Source organism: Rhinichthys klamathensis, unplaced genomic scaffold (genome assembly GCF_029890125.1).
Source record: "Rhinichthys klamathensis goyatoka isolate OS25496 unplaced genomic scaffold, OSU_Roscu_1.1 h1tg000020l_1, whole genome shotgun sequence".
Lineage (NCBI taxonomy): Eukaryota > Metazoa > Chordata > Actinopteri > Cypriniformes > Leuciscidae > Rhinichthys > Rhinichthys klamathensis.
The window spans coordinates 3,217,570-3,228,597 of record NW_026606571.1 but is presented as its reverse complement, the minus strand read 5'-3'; the positions used below and the strand labels follow the sequence as shown (position 1 = coordinate 3,228,597).

Genomic DNA, 11,028 nt, shown 5'->3' with positions numbered 1-11,028 from the left:
GGTTTCCCGCGTGATTCTTCAGGCATTTCCATACCCTGGTGTCCAATAATAGTCTGTGCCGCTTCATCAGAATGATTTTAAAGATATAAAGTCTATTAAAAAATATCCTCAATGTTATCTTCAGCTGTCATTTTCACAAAACATAAATGATATTGCAGATTTCTCTCAGTTCTTTACATTGTGTACATCTGTTTCTTGTGCTTGCCATAGCAGTATGTCCCTCTCTCAACTCTTGCGAGAGTGATGAATGTCCGACGGATTATAAATTATGCTATTGACTAGTCCTAAAAACTAGTTTATACTCAAAGAAAACATTCTTAGCTGAGTTTGGTAGTCCGTCAAAGTTTTTGGGTCACAGGTCAAGACATGTGGGCTGTCACCTGGGAGGTGGAGCTTGTCAGCCCCAAAGTCCGTGAGTCAAAAAGATTCTGTTGACCACTACTGAGCATGTGCAGACCGTCCACAGTGGATAGAACCTGCCTGTCCGTCAGCGTCCCGCTAGGGGAGGAGCCAAGGAATGAACTTTGCGTGGCGGCTGCCTTTTCAGGGCTGGTGGCCAAGCGGGGAGAAGTGGAGAAGTTGTAACCATAGAGGCCATAAGGGCTGTGCAGGCGGAACCCATTATAGGATCCCTGTGTGCTTTGGTTGGTGGAAAACGCATTATGGGTATGGCTGGGCATGAGGTACTGCAGCTGGGAGGTTGTGCTTGGCATGCTGTGGATCTGGATTGGCAGGCCACTCTGTGTGCACGAGAACGCTTCACCTTCGGTCCCGCTCATATACGTAGAGCTCCGATTAGTTGAAAAGGCATCTGCTGTAGGGCTGGCCAGTCGACTGTAGGAGTCTGCGGAGAGGGGAGGGGCGTAGCGGTGGAGAGGGTGGCTTGTTCGACTGCAGGTGGAGTAATCGCACACTGGCCCTGCCCCGGAACCCAGGTGGAATGTAGGGGAAGAGCATGAGGACGAGGACAGCAGATGTGTGTGTGCTGAAGACCCAACAACACCGTGAGAACCAGCTGCACCTGAACACAGTCATAATGACATATCATTAATAAAACATATACACATGAAACAAACCAAAATGTACAAATCTCATAGTGTGAAATTTCACATTACAGGGATTCAAAGTAAACATATAATCGAATTTATTCTTAATATATATCAAAATTATGTTTTTTAACTTCATACATTAATACTCAATACATTTTCCTGGTCTTCATGTGTACCAGGGTTGTGCAAAAAATCATATTTGAAGAATTGGCTCATCTTTAAATCACAAGACGACATCACGGTTAATCTAGTTATTTGTTTGGTTAAAAGTTTAGTTACACTATATTAATTTCTTTGAATTCTTTAAGTTTGCTCCCAAGCATTCAAGTTCCAATTCTGCATCCAGTTTGCTAGCTCAATTAAAATTGAATTTAAATTCAGGAATTGAAAATATAAAGAAAAGAAAAGAACATTCTGTTATTTATTCACCTTCATGTTGTTCCAAACAACATTGGACCCAATCTACTTTCATTGCATTATCAAAAATTTTAGACATTTTTCAAAATATTCTTTTTTGTTTGTTCCACAGACAAAAGAAAGTCTGAAAACACATGAAGTTAAACTTTTTAAACTCATTGGCACAAGATATTCCAAAGACAAAAAATGTCTTATTCGTGTTACTATTTACAAATACGTATAAACAACAACCCATTGTGTAATGATACATTTGACAGGGAAAACACAGACACATGTGGTACCTTGTTTAGTGATTCCAGGGAATTCCTCAAATGTCAGAGTTCTCAGTGAGGGCCGCCAGAACGCATACGACTCAACCAGAGCCTCTAGTCCCATCCTAAATCACACAAGCATTCTGATCAATAAACATGTATTAGACACAAGAACACACAATATGTCTAAAAATACAAAGGCAAGAGTGGTTCAGTAAAGCTCTCAGTCCACTTAACAGAAAAGCTCTGCATCTGGCTAACCTTTCCAACAATGTGTTCAATCCTTGCCAGCCGTCCTAGTGCTAGGCCCTTTCTTTATCAGTATGTATTTGGGCAGTAAAGCAGAGCAGGTAATGAAGAACATAAAGTGTGTGTGTTGGTGTGTGCGACGGCAAGGCTATAATTATTTTCACATAGCTTTATCGGTGGGATCAGACATAGAGTGCAGGAAGCCACAGTTAAAGCTTTACGAGGAGAGAGAACGAAAAAGAGAGAGGGGTGGGGGTATTTTCTGGCTTTTTCTGGAAGTAATGGTGGTGCTCGGTGCGCCTTGTTAGCGTGGACATTACCCCACCCCCTCCACAGTACCACTCAGGCGATAATTCACACAAGATGCCTCAACTTGTTTCGGCCCCAGTTTTATCAGCCACACCACTTGAGCTATCAAGTGGCCGAGTTTGTTTAGCAAACTGCTTAACTTTTCCTGTAACACTGAGCCACAGGGCTCGGGTCTAAGTGCTCTGCGAGACCTCGCATAGGGACGGAGGAAAAGTGGGTTGTATGTGGTCTGCTGCAATTCAGAGGGGTGTTAAAATCGCTCTCGTTTAAAAATAATGAGCAGAGTTAAACTTCCCCACTGAGCTTTCGAGTCAGAGTCGTGCAAGCCTTATTTCTGCACAGCCTCCATTTCCTGTTTGCACGTTTATTATTTATTTCTCTTGTGTTATGTGAAGATGGAGATTATTTTTTATTGTGCTGTGTATTTTAATTTATACATTTATTTTTGTACATGGAATAATGGCTTTTCATCTGACTCTGTTTTTATGTTTATTTTGTCTGGGCCTCGCTGGAATCTTGTGGTACTTATAAAAGAAGACTTTTCCCTTTGGATCTGATAATCCTTTAATACGGTTTGATAGTTCTGAAATAACTTTACACTGATGTCAGAAGAGAATGAGAAGTTAAACAAAAAACTCTTTGTTGCCTCAAAAAAAGCTAGAGAAAAATACATGTAATAAAGTGTCATTTCTGTATTGCTACACAAATAGGTAAAAGCAGAAACTACACATTTTGGCTATTCTGTGACAGATGGGCATGCCTCAATTCAATTGTGATCAATAAAATTTAATGAAAATTTGGAAGACCCATTTCCCAGTTCCAGTATTGGTGGAGTTACTGCTTTTTAAAATGTACAATGGCATTGACTCACAGAAACTACAGAAACTAAATGTATTTACCTATTTCTTCCTGAGTCTCTGAATCCTTTTGCAAATGGATTCCTGTCGATCTTCAGTCTTGTTATCTGTAAAAAATCCACACACAAAACACATTCTCTTTACTGACCCAAAGCCTGTAATGTCAAATTCCCTGACCTAGCACCAGTGACCCTTATCCCACAATGCAATGTGTGTGGGTTTATTTTATAAGCTTTTTTCTTTCCTATGTGTGTGTGAGAGAACATGTGTGTTGTGTTTTTATAAGCTCAGACAAATGGGTGACATAATTTCTAAAACTTGGCAGTTAACATGAAAATGATGATAAGATTTCAAGCTCTAACTTAAAACATGCTCTGGTATTAATCTGTTATAGCAAACGAAAACACGTTAATTTAATCAAACAATATATAAAATCTAAATTTCTAGTCTTTTTTTTTTGGTGTTGCAATTTATAAATACTTTGCTTCTGAACTGTAGGCAAAGGAAAGTCAATACAAATGCCCAAATAAACACATATGTAACTGTGCCCTTTATAAATAAATTGCCCTTTATGGGGTGTTGGTTGCATACTCTTTCAGTCCCATAGAGGCTTTGATCTATGAATTTAGAGAGCAGGAGCCCTTCAAATCCCAACTTTAGGAGATTTGTATGATTATTTCAGTAATATATCATATAAATTAAGTCATTTACTTATACCAGTGTATCCTAAATACGAGCGTTCTGCAAGTTAACTGGGTTAATTATAAAAATAAAACATATTAAAAAGTAAATAAAATGTACAAAACAACTATTATTGTCACAATAGAACAGCTCTGCTTTATCCATTTTCATAAATGCTGGTATAGAGTCCAGATAATTCTAAAATGTTGCATATCTTGTATCCTAATATTAATATTATTCATATTGTTTATATTACTTGCTTTTGTCTTGCTTGCTTGGACTTACAAAAATAAATTGGCCAGTTTTGTTGTGGCTGGCATGACTTTCCTATTCATTTGTTTTATAAAAATCAAGCTGTAATAATGTAATCCAATAAAAGAAAAAAGGCACTGAGCCCGACGAATTCCTCTTCATTTAATTTCAAGAAACAATCTGACCCTTATTTGCAGCTTTTGTGATGTGTTATCAAATTGTGCATAAAACAGTTATGGCAGGATGTGTTGGGAATTACCTGTTGGTTTTGGTATGCAGTCACCGTTGTGAAGACAGTTTCGGGGAAAGAGAATGCTTTGACACCGTCCCCAGTGGGAACCGCCTTAACCGGCGAGAGTTCTTCACCGCACTCCTTACGGATGACGTGGACACGGGGCTGGTACTTGTGCATGGAGTGCAGAATGATCTGGAAAACATTACATTGCGCATCAGTGTTTAGAGTGGGAAACGGAGGAATTACCAAAGCAGTTTTCTACCTCAATAAAAACACACATGCCTCCATTTTCAAAGGCCAAACGGGCCTTTTACAGCCTCGCCCTGGGGATGCTTTCAATTGAGTTTGTTTACAACCCTCCACATTACAACATGTTTAGACCTTTAAAATAATACAGCAAAACAAAATGCACACCGGGCGACAATAGCTAGCATGTGTGTAGGTGCATGAAAAGAGTTGTCCAATTATAACATTTCATTTATTTCAGGATCACAGAAGGAAATTCTAAAGGTCTGCTTTCCTATATGAAGTCTTAATGTATTTGCAGTTTTTCCTTATAAGTCTAACATATACAATAATTATGCAGTTTTCCTTATTCAAATGTACAAAAACAACAACAACAAAACATTTATATTCAGTAAATCACTCTTGGATACATAATAAGAGATTCTCTCACATGGCCTTGGTCGTCGAGCTCGTTATTGGTCAGTTTGAGTTTGTCGAAGCTTATAACCTGGCGCATCCACGTCTCACCGGAAGCAGGCGAATCCGGATGGATGTAGACGCGTGGAGGGACAGGAGAGTCGGCGTTACCCGCTACCATCCACTTCGAGCTATGATACACGTACCTTGGAATGGGGAAAAAAAGTCAGTGTCTTTACATAATATGAATTTTAGACGGCTCGACTTTCAAAGGAATATCTCTCAGTATAGTTTTGGACGCAATGTATTTGAGTTTCGGCGCGCGCAACGCGTGTGTCTTTGATTTCAGTTAGCTAACCGTCTCAGACTACATGGTTGCTTAGTCACTATTTCTATTATATATTTGTGCTGGGTAAATAATAAAATAAATAATGACAGTAGCCTTATTGTTTTGTAGATGCAGTGATGATGAACGAAATGTTCAGACACACAGAGCAGCCCGGAATAAACTAACGCGTTATGAATTTGTTTTGACTGCCGTTGTCTCATGACCTTCAGGTCCACGAGGTCAAGCTCCCAAAAGGGCATCGCAAAAGGCCGGGCTGAAGATGTCAACAAAGTCCCGGAGTGCCATTTGTGGAGACGGTTAGTTCAAAATGCTCAATATTAGGCCCTATGCAGTGACCAGTTGGGAAGACAGATTTCGTAAATTGCTCACCTGTACCGTTTGTTGTCGACAGGAACAATATCCATAGCAATATAATACTGTTGATGAGGATCCAGTCCCACAATCTTAACCCTCATCGCGGGAAACATTCGCCTGGGATAAAATGACATTTTATATTAATATTTTCATAACTACATAATATTGAGGCAAGCAGAATTGCAAAAGAAAATTCAGATTTACAAAGAGCACGGTTTTTACCTTTATGTGGGCATAATTTTTCTAACACAGCCCGTTTACGTCAAGTAACCTAATATTTTCCAAATAGGCCTATAGTTTTTAGAGATAGGCTAGCCAGTTAATTTAAATAAATGGTCAGTCAACAACTCAACATAAAAGTAGGTAGCCTGCACAAAACCAGGCCTAATATAATAGTAAAATCTATCAAATGTGTAAAAAGAAAGAAAAAAAGGCTATATGAGCAGTAGGCCTATTAGCCTAAATATCAGCGGCATTTTCGTCCCAATCCCTTTTTAATTCAATATAATTCCCAAAGTCCATCTGAAAGTAACCGCATTTACCCTCTGTCAAAAGAGATTGTCTGGATATTTCAGCAATTTAATTCAGACTTTGGTAAATGCGTTTTGGATTAAGAATTCATGTGTGGTTGCATCAAATATTTTTTTGTATATGAAAACAAGTCACATGGCATATTTTTACTATAAAATAAATTCGTGTCTTTGGTACCACTATTCAAACGTAAATAATTATTTTAGCCAATCGTCATTAAAAGTTTTAACATTGAAAAGCGTGCTTTGTGTGATGCACCTGCCGGCTTTGGTGATGATCATTTCAGTTCCTATCTCGTGGAATCGCTTCCATAAGTCTGAGCCCTGCAAATCCACGCGCATCTCCTCTCCGGAGCTCGTGCCCGATTGCGCGAGGAGCTGCGCAGGTTGTGGGCTATCCAACAACACGTCCTCAGACTCAGCTGAGAAAGACAGAAAGAGTTTGTCTTAATTATTGCATAACAATCTGCAGAACCCTTTTAATTTTAACTAACGAGTGCTGAAGTGTCATGCAAACGTGCTTTGCAATGATTTTCTGTATTTGTAGGCTACATGTATTTACAGAATAGGCTATTATTACTTTATAAATGCTGTTGAATATTATATTGCAATATAATATTATAAATAGCCTACATTTCCCCCGTTTTTTCCGTTATGGAATTAAGAATTTAAGTCATGGCTTTGTGATGCATTATCGAGATGACAGAAGAACTGCATTCGTTTACTTTAAAATAACAAATAAATAGCCTAGTTACATAAAAAATAAGCATATTTTATTCCAGCTCTATCCATAGTTTGTTTGTTTTTTTGTTGTTGTTTTTTTTTGCAAGTAGGCCTATTTAGGCTTTAGTGATGGCAAGTTAATTTGAGTGTTTATGATTGTGGCCAAACTCATAAACAGAATAGATTAGTCACTCTCTTAGTGCCCATATTTATGAGGCTCATAACTGTTATTTTGTGTACTGTATTTTTCGTCTTTGTCACCCTGACTTGACCCAATTACATGTCTGAATTACAGAAGAGGCTATTTTTACTTGAGAATTTATTGATATATTTATTGAAGATTTTGTTACTGAAAGACTTTCTTCTTTAATGTTAATTTTTGGTTTGTATTTAGCAGCCTATTACAAAACTATACAGGCTAGAAATACATGTGTGTATGTTTTCATCGTACCATGTTACTTTTCAGCCAAGATAATTACAAATACATATTTATTTTGTGGTTGTGGTTTGTTTCGCGCGTAACTAGCCTATATCTTACATATTTAGTTAGTAAATGGATAGGCTACTTACGGGATTCGTCGCTTACGCAGTCTATCTCGCAACTCCTGGTGCTGGGACAAGTTCTCCTAGTCTGGGGTTGCGGACTTTCTGTCAGGCTCGACTCCTCGTTTACCTCCTCAAAACAATTTTCGTTGTCCTCCTCCAGCTTTCTTTTTTTCTCCGTGCCAATAAGCGCTTCTACCGAAAATGCGTGCGCTTTGAGGCTCATAGTACACGGGGACCGTCGTTTCTCAGCCATGGTTACAAACCGAGAAGACAGATTGGCCGAGAAAGAGAAGTTCACCAGAAGTGCACTTGCAACAGCACTTAATCTAGCATTCCTTGAGTCCGAATAGTCCACTTCAGTGAGTAATTAAAACTGCCGATGTGACAAAGACGCTGAAAACGAAGCGACAGTCTATTTAAAACAGTCTCATCGGTCTGTCAACGCGCACGGACACCGAGGCAGTGGCCGGGATTCGTTAAAGTGCCAATAACCAGGGCAGAAGAGGGGCGGGGCCTGCTCACGTCAATCACCGGTGCTCTCTGCCAATAGGCGCGCTGCGTTTCGACCCTCGTGTGGAACGTTCCGCCCATATGTGGTAAAGCCTGGCTGAATGAATCATCTCTCACTCACTGAGCTCCAGTCGTGCTCGCGGCATTGCGATCATTTTCACACTGCGGCTGTACATGCTCCACATGCTTCCGCATTACCTCCTCACGAGCCCTTGTGAGCCAATCCTGTAGAATCATTACCAAATCTACGCCTGCTGTATCTGCGTGAGGCCCAGTAATAAGACATGTCAAACTAACCTGACTTGAGACTTGCAGTCTACAGTTTCTAAATACAAGTCCCCAAGAAGCACCGATTTTTACTACGAGACACAATTTCCTGGTACAATAAATCAGCCCCCCCCACCTCCCCCCCCCCCCCCCCCCCCGAAAAAACCCCTATTTACTGTTAATTGTATTAATTATTGGAAAAATATACATTTATACAGCAAGTTTATACATTTGGAAAATAAATTATACATTTTACAAGACAATTATAAATAGCCTTTAGCTTTAAATGAGGCATTTTTTTCTTTAAATAAAAAGAGCGAGCATTATCGATGGTGTATTTTGTTAGGCGGTTAGTGTTTCTTGGTTTTACTTTTGTTATTTGCTTAGGCTATATATTGAATACAAGAGGGAGAAATATTTCAAATGATTTCAAAGAAAGGTTTTTTTTTTTTGGCCAAAAAAACAATTTGCCTTGTGCCTATATTTTTAGCGAGATGTTTTTTAACAGATAAACACAGATAAGTCGCATAAATTATCATTGATTCGATCTATTAAACCCATGTGATTTTTAGAGCATCTTGTGAGTGTTATGTAGCCTTAGCCTACAGTGCTCCAGAGCCTTTATATTTCCCGCTATTTGAAACGTGTAAATGATTGCACTGCCATTTGGAGAATTCGTGTCCCACGCGCATGTGAAGACACTTAGAGCACATGCAGTGCGGATTGACTTTCTGTGCCTGTCAACCACCAGAAAAATATGAACAAGAAAAATAAGAATGAAAAAAAGAGATGCGTGCATTATTTGATAATAATAGCCTATTACAATATAATTAATACAATACAAAATAATGCTCAAATGACAGTCGTCACTTTATAAAACGCTCACGTCACTGTATAGGTAACTTTTACCTAATCTTTACATTTTGTCATACAAATTTTATAAGGCATACATTCATTAGATCAATATGGATCTGATAAATTTAGATGCAGACGCACAGTTCTGAATGTTTGCACACACTCCAGTGAATTACCAGCAGCAGCTCTTCACTCATTCTTCGTTTACAGTCAATGTCACTTATGGACAATAGCCTGATTATTTTCAAATTACAGTATGTCGGATGAAGGCATTGACAATGGCCGACAAGTTTAAAATTATTCATTTTAGTGAGTGTTGCACCTTTTCTTCAATTGAGATGAACTTTAGAGTTTTGGTTGCACCGTCTCTTCAGTTGGTTAAGCATCTCTTTTTAACCTTTTATCAAATTGCACTGAACATTATTATTTTGACCTGCACAATATAATGTGTAAAAAAATAAATAAAAAAAATCGGGTCAGAGTTTAACAACTCTGATTTTTTTTTTTTTTTTTTTTAGAAATTACATAAAACATATATTTAGAAGTTTCTGTTTTCGTAAAATGATTATACACATTATTATTACTATATAGCCTAGCCTTAGAAAAAACAACTTTTAGTTTAGTTAGTGGGGGCCAGGGGGCCAATGATTTATTTTGAATAAATTACAAAATATTCAGTCTTGTCTGGGCTGCCCATGTTTTACTCGATAGAAATTGAGTCTATTTAATATTTAAAACATTGTGTATTTTCAGTATCGTTTTAGATTTTTAATATTACCAATAAAGTATTTTTATTCATTAGTTAAGAGTTCGCATGGAGAGCTGCACCTGATAAGATTTTTATTTTGAACTATAGCGGCTGGCCATTCAATATTGAAAACAAAACCTGTAGATACACTTTAGCCTACTTTGTATCAAACAAAGTATTTTTATGTATTATTTTTTACAACGCATTATTGAAGACATTTAATTGATTATACCTATACTTAAATTATTTCGAGGTATATATAGGCCTACGTTTTGATCGTCTTTGTAGCCTACATTCATGAACAAATTATGAAACAATTTACTGTTAATGTGGGTTTATTATAACGGCTGTAAATTATCACAAAAAGACATCCTTCTCCTAATAATTATTATTATTATTGTTATGCCTATATCCTTTGGACATATTAAGCTAAAGCAAACGAATACTTATGCAACGATTATCTAATTAATTCGATTTTAATTTTTTTAATCTTGAATTTACTCTAGCTATAATCTGCAACAAGCGTTTATATTTTTTAATTTCTATGCCTTTATGCTGATTTTATATTTCTGTGTAGCCTACAATTAAATGATTTAAATGCTTTCATCTTTTTAAATGCTTTTAAGAATGATAAGCTGATATGGCTATTGCAAAAACGTTTTAGCCTAGGCCTATATGTTTGTCCTCCAGTTTGTGCATTTATGCAAAACAGCATATCTTTTCCGTTTTTAATTTTTTTAAGCATATTTTCGTTCTTGTTTTTCTTGCACCTTTAATGCATGTGTATAGTCAGTACATGGAATGAAAAGCGTCTAATAATAACGGTTATTTTCAGCTCATAATAACCAGGTGATAAAGCAGAGGAAACACTGCGCTTTTTGTTCTAGTTCGCAGCTCGCAAACATTTCTGTGTAATCGGCATTACACAACTACATTTAGGCTTATTTATAATTGCATTGAACATATTTTTTTAACAAACGTCTTCACAATAAATGAACGTGTTTCCTTTTGTCTCTTGTGAAGCATCAATGACAATGATGTGTGCACTTATTGCACAGATGAGACTGCACTCATGTAAAAGGCGTTTGTTTACTAATCCTCGCTCTGTAACCTCATGGCATCACTGGACTCAAACCATGTCGGCTGGTTAAACTTTAGAGTCGGAATTGCTGTGTCTGGGCACCATATTGTTAACAGTTATTTT

The 11,028-nt window shown here is 37.7% G+C and overlaps 1 protein-coding gene across 1 annotated transcript; it reads right to left on the bottom strand.

Moving 5' to 3' along the window:
• Positions 1–302: 302 nt before the first annotated feature.
• tbx18 (T-box transcription factor 18) lies at positions 303–8,017 on the bottom strand. Its single transcript, XM_056239742.1, has 8 exons — positions 7,469–8,017; positions 6,435–6,597; positions 5,661–5,762; positions 4,977–5,148; positions 4,325–4,492; positions 3,175–3,239; positions 1,748–1,842; positions 303–1,021 (listed from the first exon to the last, which is right to left on the bottom strand). Exons 1-8 carry the CDS (start codon positions 7,695–7,697, stop codon positions 360–362), a joined length of 1,656 nt encoding a protein of 551 aa, XP_056095717.1. The 5' UTR covers positions 7,698–8,017; the 3' UTR covers positions 303–359.
• Between the last annotated feature and the right edge of the window lie 3,011 nt (positions 8,018–11,028).